The sequence below is a fragment of the Pseudophryne corroboree genome, chromosome 8 (assembly GCF_028390025.1).
Source record: "Pseudophryne corroboree isolate aPseCor3 chromosome 8, aPseCor3.hap2, whole genome shotgun sequence".
Classification (NCBI taxonomy): Eukaryota; Metazoa; Chordata; class Amphibia; order Anura; family Myobatrachidae; genus Pseudophryne; species Pseudophryne corroboree.
In genome coordinates this window covers 310,209,918-310,230,163 of record NC_086451.1, presented here as the reverse complement: position 1 = coordinate 310,230,163, position 20,246 = coordinate 310,209,918, and the positions used below count along the sequence as shown (strand labels likewise).

General features: G+C 44.6%; 1 protein-coding gene across 8 annotated transcripts in view; it reads left to right on the top strand.

Moving 5' to 3' along the window:
* MTMR1 (myotubularin related protein 1) overlaps nucleotides 1-20,246 on the top strand; it is a 314,872-nt gene that overhangs the window by 32,704 nt on the left and 261,922 nt on the right. For 3 of the 8 annotated variants that reach the window (XM_063937377.1, XM_063937378.1, XM_063937375.1), the window contains 2 exons: nucleotides 11,040-11,093; nucleotides 18,395-18,470. In XM_063937377.1, coding sequence (XP_063793447.1) covers nucleotides 11,040-11,093; nucleotides 18,395-18,470 — 130 coding nt within the window. The remainder of the gene's footprint in view (nucleotides 1-11,039; nucleotides 11,094-18,394; nucleotides 18,471-20,246) is intronic. The other 5 variants (XM_063937380.1, XM_063937381.1, XM_063937382.1 and 2 more) reach the window with 2 other exon arrangements.

Genomic DNA, 20,246 nt, shown 5'->3' with positions numbered 1-20,246 from the left:
TTAACTTGTCTGTCTGTAATGTTATTCAGCATATCGGTCATAGGTGTTACGTTCCTTCCTTGACATCTTACACAGCAGCAAGCACTTAAATGAAGAAGGATGCACAATACGACAAAGTGCTTATCGGCAATTATTATTTAGTGATATATAATACAGTAGAGTCCATAGAAGATGTCCAACATGGGCCAGTATTTACTAAAAAATCGAGTTTGTCCGATTTGTGGGTTTTTTTTTCTAAGTCCCAATCCGGGAATTCACTAAGCACCAATCTCGGCAGTGTTTGGACTTTTCGTAATGGTTTGAATGACAACGTTCACAAATACGAATGAATAGACCATCGGTCAAACGCGGCTGTTATTACATAGAATACGGGCATTCACTATTCATTCGTATTTGGGTGTTAGTTTCTGAGTGCTCAAGTGCGGGTCTGTTTTTTTTTGATTCGTTAAAAAAAGCAGCAATAAAATAGACCTGCTTTTTCCAGTCGAGTTTGGTTAACCATGCACGGATCAGTGAGATCTGTGCATGGTTATCTATGGGAAAGGGTCTGTTTAGTGTTAAATCTGAAAAAAAAATTGCGTGGGGTCCCCCCTCCTAAGCATAACCAGCCTCGGGCTCTTTGAGCCGGTCCTGGTTGAAAAAATATGGGGGGGGGGGAAATGACGGGTTCCCCCATATTTAATCAACCAGCACTGGGCTCTGCGCCTGGTCCTGGTTCCAAAAATACGGGGGACAAAAAGCGTAGGGGTCCCCCGTATTTCTGAAACCAGCACCGGGCTCCACTAGCTGGGGAGATAATGCCACAGCCGGGGGACACTTTGATATCGGTCCCTGCGGCCGTGCCATTAAAACCCCAACTAGTCACCCCTGGCCGGGGTACCCTGGAGGAGTGGGGACCCCTTCAATCAAGGCCCCCCCCCCCCATCCAGCCACCCAAGAGCCAGGGGTGAAGCCCGAGGCTGCCCCCCCCATCCAAGGGCGGCGGATGGGGGGCTGATAGCCTTGTGTGAAAATGTGAATATTGTTTTTAGTATCAGTACTACAAGTCCCAGCAAGCCTCCCCCGCAAGCTGGTACTTGGAGAACCACAAGTACCAGCATGTGGTGGAAAACCGGGCCCGCTGGTACCTGTAGTACTACTACTAAAAAAATACCCCAATAAAAACAGGACACATACACCGTGACAGTACAACTTTATTACATACATGCACACCAACATACACACATACTTACCTATGTTCCCACGAGGCTCGGTCCTCTTCTCCATGTAGAATCCTAGGGGTACCTGTGAAAAAAATTATACTCACATAATCCAGTGAAGAATCCGACCCCTAGGACCCCTTTCAGTGCGTGGTCGGGTTTCCGTTTTGTTTTTTTGCAAAGTACGTGGATTATACAAAGGTCGGATTCTTCACTGGATTATGTGAGTATAATTTTTTTCACAGGTACCCCTAGGATTCTACATGGAGAAGAGGACCGAGCCTCGTGGGAACATATGTAAGTATGTGTGTATGTTGGTGTGCATGTATGTAATAAAGTTGTACTGTCACGGTGTGTGTGTCCTGTTTTTATTGGGGTATTTTTTTAGTAGTAGTACTACAGGTACCAGCGGGCCCGGTTTTCCACCGCATGCTGGTACTTGTGGTTCTCCAAGTACCAGCTTGCGGGGGAGGCTTGCTGGAACTTGTAGTACTGCTACTAAAAACAATATTCACATTTTCACACAAGGCTATCAGCCCCCCATCCGCCGCTCTTGGATGGGGGGGGGGACAGCCTCGGGCTTCACCCCTGGCCCTTGGGTGGCTGGAGGGGGGGGACCCCTTGATTGAAGGGGTCCCCACTCCTCCAGGGTACCCCGGCCAGGGGGGACTAGTTGGGGTTTTAATGGCACGGCCGCAGGGACCGATATCAAAGTGTCCCCCGGCTGTGGCATTATCTCCCCAGTTAGTGGAGCCCGGTGCTGGTTTCAGAAATACGGGGGACCCCTACGCTTTTTGTCCCCCGTATTTTTGGAACCAGGACAAGGCGCAGAGCCCGGTGCTGGTTGATTAAATATGGGGGAACCCCTGTCATTTTTCCCCCCATATTTTTTCAACCAGGACCGGCTCAAAGAGCCCGAGGCTTGTTGTGCATAGGAGGGGGGACCCCACGCTAATTTTTAAAGATTTTTTAAGACTTTAAAAAACTTTTTAAGGTACACAATGAAGCCCTGCATGGATCTCACAGATCCGGCCGGGATTCCTTGTGTTTTTTCAGGCAGTGTTTTACTCATCACTCCCGTAAAACACTGCCTGATATTACGAATCACATCGACATCGGAAAAAACTATTGTGCAAAACTCAGCAGCTTAGTGAATGATCGTATCAGGATTCAATAAGTTGCAGTAAAATGCACCCGATACCATTCGAATTCAAACACCCTTCAAAACGGCCAAAACACGAATCTTTGTAAATATACCCCATGGTGAGGACTGCAAAAAAAATACTTGGAGGGCATCATCTTGGCTAGAGCCTCATTTAGATAGCGCTGCTACAAATTACCACATTGACATTGCCTGACTGCTGTGTTTGTAAATCATACAGTATCTAGTGTTGTCACCGTAGAATATCTGACCTTTATTATGAATGATATTATGTCTCTTAGTTTAATTGTTTTAAATTCTGTAATATGATTCTGAAATCTGAATAATGAAAGTATTACCATGACGGGCGGACACCTTTTTGTCCCAGTAGCACGGTATGCTAATTCCCGTTGCCTGCACACGCTGAAGACAGCTGACAATGCAGAGAAATAATTAAGGCACTGCTATTGAATTGATTGGTTTTCATGAATCTTAATCAGCAGTTTGTGTGAATCCTTGCCTCGCTAATGCCAATCACCTATTGTTTGCCTATTGTTTTGTTGCCTTTTGTTTTTCTCCCTGGCATACTGTGGTGCAGCTATCTACATTCAAAATGAATGTCTTGGAAAATCTAGAATATTAGTAGACCAACAAATTGCTGCAGTCCCTGAGTGTATAATATTAGGTGCACTTGTAGTTGTGACATCCTCAAAATGTGGAAGTACATTTGTGAAAATAATATTTTGGAATTTTTTTAGAACATTGTTGATTGCAGGTTTGTGATTTACAAAATATGTGACGGCTGATTTCCACGCAGCATCTGAATAGTAGATTTTACTTGTAATAATAATGTAGCAACCAATCTGATTTGCTTCGAGGTGGGGGAGGGGTGGTTGGGGGGGAATTCAATTGATTCACACTGCCTGCAGCTCCCATCTAAAGTGACGGGCACAATTCAATTGTTTGTGTTCGGCCTGCACCCTCCTGAGGTGGCATACAGAAATCCACGAAAAGCCGCAGCACGCCCAGTACTTTGTATGCTGTACATTTTGCCGCAAAAAGCGCAATAAGTAACTAGTTCCCGCCGGCACAAATAAACAATTGAAGATCGCCCAGTCACTATAGATGGGAGATTGGGTGCGAAAAAAACAGATTAATTTCCTCAAATGAAGGATAGGATATTTCTTGTTTAGTTTTGTAATAGATGTCATATCCCTGTAATGATTTTGAACATATTTTGCACATTGCATCGCTGATAATGATTGGATTGCTGCCAGGTAAATATGTTCTATGAGTAAGTAAATAGAAAAATGCATTGTGTTACTTTCGCACTCGGTATCTGATTTGACAGTAAAAGGGACATGATTCCGAATGGTCACACATCTGTTGTGCAGTGTGCATAGATGCCTGTTGTATGTGTGTGTGTGTGGCCCTGTTTGTTGCATGCAGGTATGTGTCTGCCTTATTTCATGTGGCCCTTAATTGCTTGTCTTTTAAAGTACATGATTTCTGTTAATGCTCATTGTTTAGGGATTGTACAGTTCATTAAATATTATTTCTCTGACGTCCTAGTGGATGCTGGGGACTCCGTCAGGACCATGGGGAATAGCGGCTCCGCAGGAGACAGGGCACAAAATTTAAAAGTTTGACCACTAGGTGGTGTGTACTGGCTCCTCCCCCTATGACCCTCCTCCAAGCCTCAGTTAGGTTTTTGTGCCTGTCCGAGCAGGGTGCAATCTAGGTGGCTCTCATAAAGAGCTGCTTAGAGTAAAAGTTTTGATAGTTTTATTATTTTCAGTGAGTCCTGCTGGCAACAGGCTCACTGCAACGAGGGACCTAGGGGAGAAGAAGTGAACTCACCTGCGTGCAGGATGGATTTGCTTCTTAGGCTACTGGACACTAGCTCCAGAGGGACGATCACAGGTACAGCCTGGATGGGTCACCGGAGCCGCGCCGCCGACCCCCTTGCAGATGCCGAAGTAAGAAGAGGTCCAGAAACCGGCGGCTGAAGGCTTTTCAGTCTTCATGAGGTAGCGCACAGCACTGCAGCTGTGCGCCATTGCGCTCAGGCACACTTCACACCGGCGGTCACTGAGGGTGCAGGGCGCTGGGGGGGGCGCCCTGGGCAGCAATGTTAATACCTTTCTGGCTAAAAAGAATACATCACATATAGTCCATGAGGCTATATGGATGTATTCACCCCTGCCAGGTCTCAGAAAAACCGGGAGAAGAGCCCGCCGGAATAGGGGGCGGGGCCTATCTCCTCAGCACACAGCGCCATTTTCCTACACAGCTCCGCTGCTAGGAAGGCTCCCAGGCTCTCCCCTGCACTGCACTACAGAAACAGGGTAAAAAACAGAGAGGGGGGGCATTTTTTGGCGATATTATATATATTTAAGCAGCTATAAGGAAACAACACTTATATAAGGTTGTTCCTATATAATTATAGCGCTTGGGTGTGTGCTGGCAAACTCTCCCTCTGTCTCCCCAAAGGGCTAGTGGGGTCCTGTCTTCTATCAGAGCATTCCCTGTGTGTCTGCTGTGTGTCGGTACGTGTGTGTCGACATGTATGAGGACGATGTTGGTGTGGAGGCGGAGCAATTGCCGGTAATGGTGATGTCACCCCCTAGGGAGTCGACACCGGAATGGATGGCTTTGTTTATGGAATTACGTGATAATGTCAGCACGCTGCAAAAGTCGGTTGACGACATGAGACGACCGGCAAACCAGTTAGTACCTGTACAGGCGTCTCAAACACCGTCAGGGGCTGTAAAACGCCCTTTGCCTCAGTCGGTCGACACAGACCCAGACACGGACACCGAATCTAGTGTCGACGGTGAAGAAACGAACGTATTTTCCAGTAGGGCCACACGTTATATGATCACGGCAATGAAGGAGGCTTTGCATATCTCTGATACTGCAAGTACCACAAAAAGGGGTATTATGTGGGGTCTGAAAAAACTACCTGTAGTTTTTCCTGAATCAGAGGAATTGAATGACGTGTGTGATGAAGCGTGGGTTACCCCTGATAAAAAACTGCTAATTTCAAAGAAGTTATTGGCGTTATACCCTTTCCCGCCAGAGGTTAGGGCGCTGGGAAACACCCCCTAGGGTGGACAAGGCGCTCACACGTTTATCCAAACAAGTGGCGTTACCGTCTCCTGATACGGCCGCCCTCAAGGATCCAGCTGATAGGAGGCTGCAAAATACTCTAAAAAGTATATACACACATACTATTGTTATACTGCGACCAGCAATCGCCCCAGCCTGGATGTGCAGTGCTGGGGTGGCTTGGTCGGATTCCCTGACTGAAAATATTGATACCCTGGATAGGGACAGTATTTTATTGACTATAGAGCAATTAAAGGATGCATTCCTTTATATGCGAGATGCACAGAGGGATATCTGCACTCTTGCATCAAGAGTAAGTGCGATGTCCATATCTGCCAGAAGAAGTCTATGGACACGACAGTGGTCAGGCGATGCGGATTCCAAACGGCATATGGAAGTATTGCCGTATAAAGGGGAGGAATTATTTGGGGTCGGTCTATCTGATTTGGTAGCCACGGCAACAGCCGGGAAGTCCACCTTTTTACCTCAAGTCCCCTCCCAGCAGAAAAAGACGCAGTCTTTTCAGCCGCAGTCCTTTCGTTCCTATAAGAACAAGCGAGCAAAAGGACATTCATATTTGCCCCGAGGCAAAGGAAAGGGTAAGAGACTGCAGCAAGCAGCCCCTTCCCAGGAACAGAAGTCCTCCCCGGCTTCTGCAAAGGCCTCAGCATGACGCTGGGACCTTACAAGCGGACTCAGGGGTGGTGGGGGGTCGCCTCAAGAATTTCAGCGCACAGTGGGCTCACTCGCAGGTGGACCCCTGGATCCTGCAGGTAGTATCTCAGGGTTACAGGTTGGAATTCGAGAAGTCTCCCCCTCGCCGGTTCCTAAAATCTGCTTTGCCAACGTCTCCCTCAGTCAGGGCGACGGTATTGGAAGCCATTCACAAGCTGTATTCTCAGCAGGTGATAATCAAGGTACCCCTTCTACAACAGGGAAAGGGGTATTACTCCACGCTATTTGTGGTACCGAAGCCGGACGGCTCGGTAAGACCTATTCTAAATCTGAAATCTCTGAACCTGTACATACAAAGATTCAAGTTCAAGATGGAGTCACTCAGAGCAGTGATAGCGAATCTGGAAGAAGGGGATTTTATGGTGTCCTTGGACATCAAGGATGCTTACCTTCATGTCCCAATTTGCCCTTCACACCAAGGGTACCTCAGGTTCGTGGTACAAAACTGTCATTATCAGTTTCAGACGCTGCCGTTTGGATTGTCCACGGCACCCAGGGTCTTTACCAAGGTAATGGCCGAAATGATGATCCTTCTTCGAAGAGAAGGCGTATTAATTATCCCTTACTTGGACGATCTCCTGATAAGGGCAAGATCCAGAGAACAGCTGGAGGTCGGAGTAGCACTAACTCAAGTAGTGCTCCAACAGCACGGGTGGATTCTGAATTTTCCAAAATCCCAACTGATCCCGACGACACGTCTGCTGTTCCTAGGGATGATTCTGGACACTGTTCAGAAAAAGGTATTTCTTCCGGAGGAGAAAGCCAGGGAGTTATCCGAACTCGTCAGGAACCTCCTAAAACCAGGGACAGTGTCTGTGCATCAATGCACAAGAGTCCTGGGAAAAATGGTGGCTTCTTACGAAGCGATTCCATTCGGCAGATTCCATGCACAAATTTTTCAGTGGGGTCTGCTAGACAAATGGTCCGGATCGCATCTGCAGATGCATCAGCGGATAAAATTGTCGACAAGGACAAGGGTCTCTCTGCTATGGTGGTTGCAGAGTGCTCATCTGTTAGAGGGCCGCAGATTCGGCATACAGAACTGGGTCCTAGTGACCACGGATGCCAGCCTGAGAGGCTGGGGAGCGGTCACACAAGGAAGAAACTTCCAGGGCGTGTGGTCAAGCCTGGAAACGTCTCTTCACATAAATATACTGGAACTAAGAGCAATCTACAATGCTCTAAGCCTGGCAAAACCTCTGCTTCAGGGTCAGCCGGTGTTGATCCAGTCGGACAACATCACGGCAGTCGCCCACGTAAACAGACAGGGCGGCACAAGAAGCAGGAGGGCAATGGCAGAAGCTGCAAGGATTCTTCGCTGGGCGGAAAATCATGTGATAGCACTGTCAGCAGTGTTCACCACATGATTGTAGTCCATTGGGAAAGACCAATGGTGGACATGATGGCGCCCCGCCTCAACAAAAAACTGGACAGGTATTGCGCCAGGTCAAGGGACCCTCAGGCAATAGCTGTGGACGCTCTGGTAACACCATGGGTGTACCAGTCAGTGTATGTGTTCCCTCCTCTGCCTCTCATACCCAAGGTACTGAGAATTATACGGCAAAGGGGAGTAAGAACGATACTAGTGGCTCCGGACTGGCCAAGAAGGACTTGGTACCCGGAACTTCAGGAGATGCTCACGGAAGATCCGTGGCCTCTACCTCTAAGAAGGGATCTGCTTCAGCAGAGACCGTGTCTATTCCAAGACTTACCGCGGCTGCGTTTGACGGCATGGCGGTTGAACGCCGGATCCTAAGGGAAAAAGGCATTCCGGAAGAGGTCATCCCTACCCTGGTCAAAGCCAGGAAGAAGGTGACTGCACAACATTATCACCGCATTTGGAGAAAATATGTTGCATGGTGTGAGGCCAGGAAGGCCCCGACAGAGGAATTTCAACTGGGTCGATTCCTACATTTCCTGCAAACAGGATTATCTATGGGCCTCAAATTAGGGTCCATTAAGGTTCAAATTTCGGCCCTGTCGATTTTCTTCCAGAAAGAATTGGCTTCAGTTCCTGAAGTCCAGACTTTTGTAAAAGGAGTACTACATATACAGCCCCCGGTTGTGCCCCCAGTGGCACCGTGGGATCTCAATGTAGTTTTGGATTTTCTCAAATCCCATTGGTTTGAGCCACTCAAATCGGTAGATTTGAAATATCTTACATGGAAAGTAACCATGCTACTGGCCCTGGCTTCAGCCAGGAGAGTGTCGGAATTGGCGGCTTTATCGTATAAAAGCCCATATCTGATTTTCCATTCGGACAGGGCAGAATTGAGGACGCGTCCTCATTTTCTGCCTAAGGTGGTATCAGCGTTTCACCTGAACCAGCCTATTGTGGTGCCTGCGGCTACTAGCGATTTGGAGGATTCCAAGTTGCTGGACGTTGTCAGAGCATTGAAAATATATATTTCAATGACGGCTGGAGTCAGAAAATCTGACTCGCTGTTTATACTGTATGCACCCAACAAGCTGGGTGCTCCTGCTTCTAAGCAGACGATTGCTCGTTGGATTTGTAGCACAAATCAACTGGCACATTCTGTGGCAGGCCTGCCACAGCCTAAATCTGTCAATGCCCACTCCACAAGGAAGGTGGGCTCATCTTGGGCGGCTGCCCGAGGGGTCTCGGCATTACAACTCTGCCGAGCAGCTACGTGGTCAGGGGAGAACACGTTTGTAAAATTCTACAAATTTGATACCCTGGCTAAGGAGGACCTGGAGTTCTCTCATTCGGTGCTGCAGAGTCATCCGCACTCTCCCGCCCGTTTGGGAGCTTTGGTATAATCCCCATGGTCCTGACGGAGTCCCCAGCATCCACTAGGACGTCAGAGAAAATAAGAATTTACTCACCGGTAATTCTATTTCTCGTAGTCCGTAGTGGATGCTGGGCGCCCATCCCAAGTGCGGATTGTCTGCAATACTTGTACATAGTTATTGTTACAAAAAAATCGGGTTGTTTATTGTTGTGAGCCATCTTTTCAGAGGCTCCTACGTTATCATACTGTTAACTGGGTTCAGATCACAAGTTGTACGGTGTGATTGGTGTGGCTGGTATGAGTCTTACCCGGGATTCAAAATCCTTCCTTATTGTGTACGCTCGTCCGGGCACAGTATCCTAACTGAGGATTGGAGGAGGGTCATAGGGGGAGGAGCCAGTACACACCACCTAGTGGTCAAACTTTTAAATTTTGTGCCCTGTCTCCTGCGGAGCCGCTATTCCCCATGGTCCTGACGGAGTCCCAGCATCCACTACGGACTACGAGAAATAGAATTACCGGTGAGTAAATTCTTATTTTCTTTAACTAAACAAAATTGCAAAGTCTTATTTTTAAATCCATGCGTTTTGCATATTCTCTTAAATAAACATATCAGCTAATATAATGAAACTGTCTAATCTATGTCACGTCGTTTATATGTTAGGTGTTATCGCCCCTTTCTGGGGTAACGAAACAAAATGCATTTCCAGCTCTGGTTGTAGGACTTGTCCATAGTACACTGTCCATATTATTGCCTATCATTTGTGATATTTTTTTTATTGTGAAACGTGCAATCTGAATGCTTTGTTTTGAGAAATAGATTTTTTTGTTTTCGTTTTATCATGCAGATATTTTTCAGACTTGTGTTTTTTATATTCTCCCGCACTGTATGTGCTGCTACTATTACAGTATATGGTATAACCACATCCTTACCACATTCTATAGATTCTAATAAAATACAGCTGCTCTGTTTTATGCCATTGCTACTGCAATTCATGTTTTGGCTTATGGTTTCAAGTTAGTATTCTAAAGAGGTAATTTTATGTTATATGAGGGTAGGCCAATCAAAAACATTTATCAGGCTGCAAACAGATCTGTGAGAGAGAGTTGTGTGTTTTTATGTTGGTTACAGTGGTAAAGGTCCATACACGGAGCGATATAGCTGAGAGATTTTGACTAAATAGTCAAAATCGCTCAGAAAGTTAGTGCATATCGCTCTGTGTGTACACAGCCTGCGATAGCGATGCGCGCCCCCGCCAGGTCGCCACCGCTGCTAAAAATAGACTGTGCAGGCAAGTCAATTTTGGCTAGGTCGCTGGAAAAGAAAAAGCGTCCCCTTGCTTAAACGAGTTAGCCAAAATCGCTCATAGTCAAAATCGCTGGAAAAGTTCGTCAAAATCGCTGGAAAAGTTAGTCAAAATCGCTGGAAAAGTTAGTCAAAATCTCCTACTACCCGTTCAAGGGAAAACGCTCAGTCAAAATCTCTCATAGTTAAAATCTCTCCGTGTGTATGCACCTTAAGAGATCTATAAAAGGGCTTAGGGTTTTGGGGCTTCTTAGTGTCCTCCAGGAACTGCACCACCTGAGGGACTATTGCTGCCAGCTGGATATATATTTTCCTTATCTCCAGCTGTCCACAATGTACTGCTCTGTGCTTGTTTGGAAACTGTATATCCCATGATGCTTTGCCTGCAGCTGACCTGGTTAGAATGATAAAAGTTGTAAGATGGTGATTATTGCAGCGTGGAAAGTGCGACAATAAATCATTAGCTGTGGTTTTTAACAAGTAATATTCTACTTGTGGTGGAGGGGACAGAGAAAGGTGTTTTTACATAGCTGATATATTTTTGGCTATATTTGTTTTTCACTTTTGTCAAGGGTGACCAGACCTATTTAGGTGCAATTTCTTCTGCTTTGCCAATTGCATGCAGGGGTTTGAAGAGAAAAAAACAAATACATGATTTCCTTTTTTCCATTTAATGACTACACTCTCTTGTCTAACGTCTGTATGACCTGTCCCTTTACCTGTTGTTGTTGTCTGCATGATTATTTCTCTCTTGTTGCCTCTGTTCTATCCATCGCTGCCTCATGCATACACAGGAGGTTCAGGATGAGCCCAATGGCTATCATTCAGAGACGGAGGTCGAGCAGGTGGCAAGTTCTACCCCTTTATTTTATATCCTTGTACTGCATGCCTGTAGGACTTAAGGTGTGTACACACGGTGAGATTTTTTCTTGAGATTTTGACTATATAGTCAAAATCGCAAGAAAAGTTAGTGCAAATCGCAAGGTGAAAGTCACCTTGCGATCCCGATGCGCGGCCCCGCCAGGTCGGCATCGCAAGAAAAGATAGACTGTGCAGGCAAGTCAATCCTTGCTAGATCGGTGTACTATCTAGTTCATCTCACATGTCAATGACATCTTACATAAGCCAAAATCTCACATAAGCCAAAATCGTAAGCACACATAGTCCATATCTCAAGAAAAGTTAGTCAAAATCTGTCCTATCTGGGCTTCGGGGAGTTCAAGGGAAATCGCAAGTAAAAATCGAACATAGCAAGGATCTCACCGTGTGTACACACCCTTGGACTTGTGTTAGTGTAACCCATATTTTTACCTGTCTATGTAACTATCCTGTCCTGTGCTGAGATTACCTTCCTGGAATACACACAGTGTCATTTAATCCTGTTTGCACAGCATTTTACAAACACAATGATGAATATGTACGTAACCAAATAATTTATTCACTGGTATTTTGGCAATGTGACAGTGCATGACTTTAAAAAACATAAAAAAAAAAAAATGGGTGATGGACTCAAAATGGCTTGAGTCTGGTACATTTGTCTTAATTGATTTGCCAGTATATTCAGTTACTTTTATGTGAGCTATTTAAATTTTACTGTGTGTGTACCATATTAAAGACAGGTGAAAATTCTATGCACTCACGTGTTTTATTCCTGCAAATTATATGCTCCATTCTTCAGCACACAGTGAATACATCCTGATGCAAGTAGCACAGAACTTTTTCTATTTCATTAGTACATTCATTTAATTGAGCGTCCCCAAGTGTAGAAACCCAACTCAGCTGAGTGGGAGAAATTCCCCAAAAAACGATAACTGACCTGAACTGATTCCAACAGGCACAACAATCATGGTGTCCCACTGCTTAAGTGGAATCTATCACCAGTCTGGGATGGTCATGCTATGCCGACTCACAGCAGGGAAGTTCACAGCATAGAGTCCTGTCATCCTGCCAGAATCCTACAGATTTTGGTGAAAATGGCTGGTGATCTTCCCACCTCCCAGAGGCTATGGGTATCAGTGTCATAGAAAAATATGGTACCTGTTTTTCTCAGAGACCCATATCAGAATATAAAAGCGTGAACTATATAGCCTAGGGTTCCCATTAACTGCTCAGCCAATCACTACTGGTTTCTCTTGCTATCTGCAATGTGATTGATGGTAAGAGACCCTGTAGGAGGTCCCTGCTTTAATCATACATCAGCAGAGGCTAAATGTATCAATTGATGTGTGGATTCCATTGATCTCTATGGTCCATTTATTTCTACAGCCCGTTCATTTCTATATGTAGAACACAATGTAAAATAAATGAATACTGTAGTCCATAGAAATGAATCTAAAATGTACAGCACAACTCTAATGAAACTTATTATGTGAACCCCTAGTTGGGAACACAGATAATGGGCTTTATTCAGAGCTACAGTATGGCAGGGTTTAAACACACTGATTGGAACCAGCAGCTTCCAATAAACAAAAAATCTCTGCCGAAATGATAAAGCACACAGATGCAGATATATAAAAGTAAATTGGCATAGACACCATGGGGTCGATCCTATTACCTGCCAAGGGTGGGATGTGCCGTTGCCATCGCGTTTAAACGCCTGAAACAGCACCCAATCTCACACCCTTTGCGGGCTGATTTCGGTCTGAATTTGCACAAAAGTTCTAGGAGCCCTATGGGGCAGCGAGCACTTTGGTGTTAATTCAGGCTCCCGTAAAGTGCGCCTGCTGTTGTGATGATTTTCACCCTCAAAATCATCGTGGCTAATAGGATCGACCCCCTAGAATGAGGGGGGGGGGGTTATTTTTAGAAGCATTTCCATTGCTTTGCACTAAATTACAAACAAAAGTCAGACACAGCACTTGAATCCCAGTGGATAACCAACCTACGGGATGAATGTGTAACATATTTGTCTATAGGACTTTATCTAGTCTCAAGTGATGATCATAGTCTGACTGTAGAGCTCATCATTTATTCTTATCTGAGCTCTTTGTCTGTTTTAGATTATGCAATCATTTTGGGGTGTGTCGCCGTGTTGGCAGTCTGTGCTTCAGCCTGGTCAGAAAATTACTAAAAATATGACAAATAGAAGTCAGAGAGTTAAGGGGGGTACTCACGGAGCGATATTCTAAGCAATCTGACTAGATTGCTTAGAATATCGGCAGGATCGCTCCGTGTGTAGCCCCCTCGGCGATAGCGATGCGCGGCCCCGCACATCGCTATCGCCGCTGCTAGATTGGCCTGCATGCAGGCCAATCTAGCGGGTCGCTCACTTCACCCGCTGGGTGAAGTGAGCGGCCCCCCCGTCTCCCCCCGCACGCTCAGCACAGATCGCGCTGTGCTGAGCGGCAGGAGAGATGTGTGCTGAGCGGTTCGCTCAGCACACATCTCTCCTTGATCGGCCCGTGAGTACTGGCCTTTAGTAATAGTTTCACAGAGGGATAACCTAAATCTCTGTTTAGTACACATTTCCCTGTGATCTTGTAATTTTAATAAAGATAATTTTTCAGATGACAGATCATAATGGGTTGTACAACTGTTTTTTTTAGATATCCATTTTTTTTATACTTTTCATGTTTTATTCATTAACATTTAATCACTAAATATTGTACTCTATCCAGATGAGCATAACCTTTGTTTTTACATACGGTAAGTATTTCTTTGCAATTGCTGATCAGCTGACAACAGACTTAACCCCAAAATACCTCCTGAATATGGTTTATACTGTAGATTCTGAATTATTTCTAACACAATTAGGGTTGTTTTGTTTTTTGTGCGCTGTTTGCTTGAATTTAATTACTGTATATCTTTTTGTGCTGTAACTGGCAACGGACCCTACTTATGGGAGAACTTGCTGCAGGGCTGAGCGCTGTCTGCATCGCTGTCTGTCTCCTGCATGTCACCACCCTCCCCACCTCCTACCTCTGCAGATAGCTGGGAGCTGTAACTGATAAGGGCGCAGGTACCTGTGCAGTGGTCCACCTTGCCTATTTGCTTGTCTGGTTCTAACTACAGTGAATCTATTTGGGCTCAAAGACATATAGACATTTGGACAAAAACACGTGATTGGTGGTAAACTTAAAAAAAAAAAAAAAAAAAAGTTTAATACATCTGTTTTTATAACTAAATTCTATTTCTGCCCCATTATCTCAGCCTCCTTTCCCCTTCCCAAATTGCGGCAACCCTTCTATATTTGCCAGTTATGAAGTATTCCTTCCAAACTGGGAATTTATGCTCACAAGTATGTAGTACCTATGTGCGGAAGAGTTATACCATGATACAAGGTTAGGAGATTTTAAAATATATAGTGTTATAAAATATAACAGTGTTGAACCTTGTGCAAAGTTCACATCACATGTCCCTTTACCCAGGGGAACTAGTTGATGTGAGGTTTGTAATCTTGTGTGAAACCAGCTTTGGGAAGGCTCGTATAAAGGGGAGATTGTTTTTTTGTTTTTTTTTGTTTGGCAACCTCTTCTGTCATGAAATAAAACCTAATATTGACATTCACTTGCGTGGACTAAGAAATAAATAGATTATATATCTGTCAATATCAACAGGTGTTATTTGGTCTGGTACTGAAGTGGTTACGTTTCAGTGTAATTTATATTTTATGTGTTATTGTGCATATTTATATATTTTGCTTATAATTCATGATTGATGCTATATTTTGTTAAAGTTTACTCAAATAAATAGGATTGTACCAATAAATAAATAGAATTGTACCAATTTGTTTAGATTGTTCTATATCTTGTAATCTGCATCTAATAATATATCGTCTCGTTTTATTAGCCTGTTGTAAATAAGCAAGTGTTTTAGCTTTGCCTGCTAATTTAGTGATACAGTCATTAACGTGAGAACTTCCAAAGAATAGATTTTATTTTAGAACCTTATTTCATACCCCAAAGAACTACCATTTTAAAAAGCAAGCTGCAGCAAAGGGTATCAATATGGGTTCCCGGCTGTCACTACAGCGACAGCGGCATCCCGTCCGCCAGAAAAGATTTATGTTAATATTGGACTTAAAAGCAATTTATTCTAAGATATATGCATTGTTCACCTTCTGTACAAGATATTATACAGAACCTTAGTGCCACTGACTTTTGCAGCCTCAAGCTACAACCTCCAGCTGTAGAGACAATCATTTATGTCTTGGCAACCATAGTAAAAACCTTTTTTTTCTACACTACTTGATGGCAGCCATTACTCTGGGATTGCATCCCATCCCCCTAGTTCTAGACAGGAAGTTTTTTCCCACTTCAGGGGCCGCCACTTAGGATATATAGAGCTACTCCTCCCCTTCCTCCTCAGTCTTTTTTTCCCTGTCTCCTAGTCAGGACAGTGTAGTTGTTATTTTGTTCCAAGGGCATACCTCATTATCTATACCCAGCATATGCGCCTCTTAGTAGCCGCAGTCTGGATGGGGTGGCACCATGGGGAGAGACTGGTGCACGGCAATTTTAAAGGCTAGTCAAGTAAGTGCCTGTCTGAATGTTTTACAAAGCTGGATCGCTGCTGGCTTTCCTCTCTCCATTTTCAGCCGCATGTGTTTCTATGCTTCCTGGCTCTGGCCCTGCAGAGCAGCCAGCAGAGGTGCATGTGATGGCTGGTGGCTGTCCCAGGAAGATGGTCTGAGCATACGCCCACCCCAAGTTAGGGGTCAGAGGCAGAGAAAATGGCGCCATGCACCGAGAAATATTGGAGCTGCTGGTCCCTCCAATTTATACTACAAGCCTATGGCAATATGAAGGAGAGCCTTCTCCCCAAAAGCCTGTATGTGCCCAAAAAAGTGGTAAGTCCTCATAGAGGGCACTTTATTAATATAGTGTTAGTCAGGATATATAGTCTGGTTACCATCATATGCTGCATTGTGTCTCCTGCATTGGAGCTAAGAAGAAAATTTATAAGAAACCTCATTTATTTATGCTGTGTATAGAAGTCAGCATGCAAGAAGCTGTACCTGTATTGAAGTGGTTAAAGATTACTCTCCTTATAGTCCATTCAGCACACCCCATATTCTGTGTGTTGGTTAGTGCCAATTAAGGAGTTGTGGGCTACACCCTGCACTTGTTAATTTTATCTGCACCAGTATGTGTTCAGCACATCAAGTAAAATACACCAAACTTCAGCCATACCAAACTGGATATGCCTAATCTGATCTTGGAAGCTAAGCAGTGTACAGTGTACACCCAGCGGGTGAAGTGAGCGACCCGCTAGATTGGCCTGCATGCAGGCCAATCTAGCACCAGCGATAGCGATGCGCGGGGCTGCGCATCGCTATCGCTGTTAGGGGTACACACGGAGAGATCACTGCTTAAAATCTAAGCAATCTAGTCAGATTGCTTAGATTTTAAGCAGCGATCGCTCCAGGAGTACCCCCCTTTAGACTGTAGAGCAATTTAAACATGCTTGGGATAGGCATATGAATATCCTTACAAAGGACTAAGGTTGGGTTGAGATTACCTAAAGGATAAAAAGAAAAAAAAAGGGGCAGACTAGATGGGCCAAGTGGTTCTTATCTGCTGTCAAATTCTATGTTTCTATAAAGATGTTCTAAGAACAAATACAGCTTCTTTATCAAAGATAGTATAAGCTTTTCATTAAACCAGGAGATTTTTTTTTTTTGCTCTCATCTTTCCCACAACCTAAAAATGAGAAGGAAGAAAGGTTTCATATGCTGAACTTATTACAAGCACTTTTTGTCTATTTGGACAAGAGTGAAAAACGTTTGGAAAACACAGTATTTGTTTTACATGTAGGCATAAAGAAAGGTGGTGCACTCATGAAGCAAACTATTGCCAGGTGGATCCAAGGAGCTAATTATTTTTGTGCATGAGGAAATTGGTCAGAAAGTTCCAGAAAATCTGAAGGCACACTCAACCAGTGTTGTTGCAACTTCCTTGGTTAAGGACGCTCGGGTATCGACGAAAGACATGTACAGTAGCCACCTGGCTGTCTGTTCACACATTCTTTAGTCACTATGCTCTAGATTTGGTTGGCGCCCACTTTGACAGTGATATCCTTGAAGGGGCATTGCGATGAATGAATAAAATTGGGTCATTAAGCATGAATTTCTGTCTGTTGGACTATTTCTTACCCTCCCTATATTATTATGCTTTGGTACATCCCAGAGTAATGGCTGCCATGACGTAGTGTAGAAGAAAATAGCAAATTATATTTACCGATAATTTTGTTTCTTCAAGATGCTTCATGGCAGTCTATAATATACCCTCCCTTTTAGTGGTTTTTTTTTCCACAAGGACCGAATGTGAGGAGACACTCAAAAGACTGAAGAGGAAGGGGAGGAGTAACTCTATACCCTAAGTGGGTGGTCCCTGAAGTGTGAAAAAACTTCCTGTTTAAAATTAGGGGATGGGATGCAATCCCAGAGTAATGGCTACCATGAAGTATCTTGAAGAAACAAAATTATCGTTAAATATAATTTGGTATTATCCCTACAGAAGAATGTTTCCTGACCTCTTGGAAGAGGTAAGCAGTGGAACAAACCTGTCTAGAAGACTGCGATCAGTGATGCTCAAGTGTTCTAAGAGTGTGCAAGGAAACTTGTGCACACTGCAGTATTTAGAGTGTTACAGTAAATCTCACTTTAATGACTGTGTTTCTGCTGTCCATATTGGTTATATTGCCTATGTTTTGTGGGGGCTTCATTCAGGCTACGAAATGAAGGAATGTGTTGATGTACTTTCCAGTACTGTTCTCTCTCACAGTAATGAAACTAGTACATTGTTTTATGCATCTAATGTGCCTAACCTTCTTGTGCATTTGTTGTTAATGCAAACGTATGTATGGACATTTACAGTATGTATCATTGTGTAGAGCAGCCTTCTTAGTCAAAGGCATTTGCTTAGCCATTTTGGACAGTAATCAATATCTGCCCTGGAGAAGTAGCATGTACGACGGTAGCATATTTGCAAAAACTATTGTGAATCTATTATACGTGAGATGCTGTTTGTGGCAAGAGATGATGTAGACTGAATGGAGCCCACCAAGTTTGTTGTTAGTGCCGTATTCACTAGTGCGCAGGTACACTCCACGGAGAGCTCAAGTACTTCTGCTACCCGAGAGAGGCTCTGAGAGCATGCCCGCAGGGTACACAAGGTGACTCCATTCATTGCTTTATTTCTTTTACCAGGCTTTGAGAGATGGGAACAAGGTGGCACAAATGGAAGAGGCACCACTGTTTCCTGGAGAGTCCATCAAGGCCATGGGTAAGTGGAAAACGTACATGTTAACATATATGATGAAACCAAATTGTTCTCATGTTTTTGATGCATTTTGTCTTTTTGTATTTTTAGTGTGATCTGAATGCATGCAGTCATGAGGTCGACACTCACCATGTGTAAGGTTGAGTGTGTCGACCTCAAAATGCCGGCGCCAGGGTCCCAACACTGGTTTAATTCTCCTTACAGCATTTTACCCATGCTGGTGTTCTAACTTTAAATATGCCACTTATAACACCCGCACCAGTAACATGCTCTAAAGCATTAGTAGTGCAGTTGGTAATAGAGAATAAATAGCGCAGTATGGCGATAGAGAATTTGTAGCTCGGTTGGATGATGAAGAATCTGTAGCACGGTTGGATGATGGAGAATCTGTAGCACGGTTGGATAATGGAGTATCTGTAGCTCTGTTGGATAATGGAGTATCTGTAGCTCTGTTGGATAATGGAGTATCTGTAGCTCTGTTGGATAATGGAGTATCTGTAGCTCTGTTGGATGATATAGAATCTGTGGCTCGGTTGGACGATGGAGAATCTGTATCATGACTGGATGATGGAGAATATGTGGCTCGTTTGGACAGTGAATCTGTAGCTCTGTTGGACGATGGAGAATCTGTAGCATGGTTGGAAAATAGGGTATCTGTAGCACTGTCGGATGATAGATAATGTGTACAGCAGTTGGACAATAGAGAAATCGGTAGCGCAGTTGGACAGAAACTGCCTGTCCTCCCAGACATCTGATGACTGCCGATTAGAGGTTGTTTAACAATCTCTTTAGGGTAAATGGTACAGTTTGTAGATCTAAATGGTGTAATTGCCCAAATCAGAGTGTATGGACACCTTTTAAAGCTGACCACAGGTGAGAATCAGGTGAGAGCATCAGTGTCCATTGCAGCCATACACATACAGTGCCTTGCTAAAGTATTCACCCCCCTTTGCATTTTATACGTTTTGTTGCATCACAACCTGGAATTAAAATGGATAGTTTGAAGGTTTGCATCATTTCATTCACAGAACATGCCTGACATCTTTGAATATATATTTCTCTGACGTCCTAGTGGATGCTGGGAACTCCGAAAGGACCATGGGGAATAGCGGCTCCGCAGGAGACTGGGCACAACTAAAGAAAGCTTTTAGGTCACCTCGTGTGCACTGGCTCCTCCCACTATGACCCTCCTCCAAGCCTCAGTTAGATTTTGTGCCCGGCCGAGGTTGGATGCACACTAGGGGCTCTCCTGAGCTTCTAAAAAAGTATATAATTAGGTTTTTTATTTTACAGTGAGACCTGCTGGCAACAGGCTCACTGCAGCGAGGGACTAAGGGGAGAAGAAGCGAACCTACCTGCTTGCAGCTAGCTTGGGCTTCTTAGGCTACTGGACACCATTAGCCCCAGAGGGATCGACCGCATGGAACTGGCCTTGGTGTTCGGTCCCGGAGCCGCGCCGCCGTCCCCCTTACAGAGCCAGAAGCAAGAAGAGGTCCGGAAAATCGGCGGCAGAAGACATCAGTCTTCACCAAGGTAGCGCACAGCACTGCAGCTGTGCGCCATTGCTCCTCATACACACTTCACACTCCGGTCACTGAGGGTGCAGGGCGCTAGGGGGGGGGGCGCCCTGAGCAGCAATAAAAACATCTTGGCTGGCAAAAATACCACAATATATAGCCCCAGAGGCTATATATGTGATAATTACCCCTTCCAGAATCCATAAAAAAGCGGGAGAAAAGTCCGCGAAAAAGGGGCGGAGCTATCTCCTTCAGCACACTG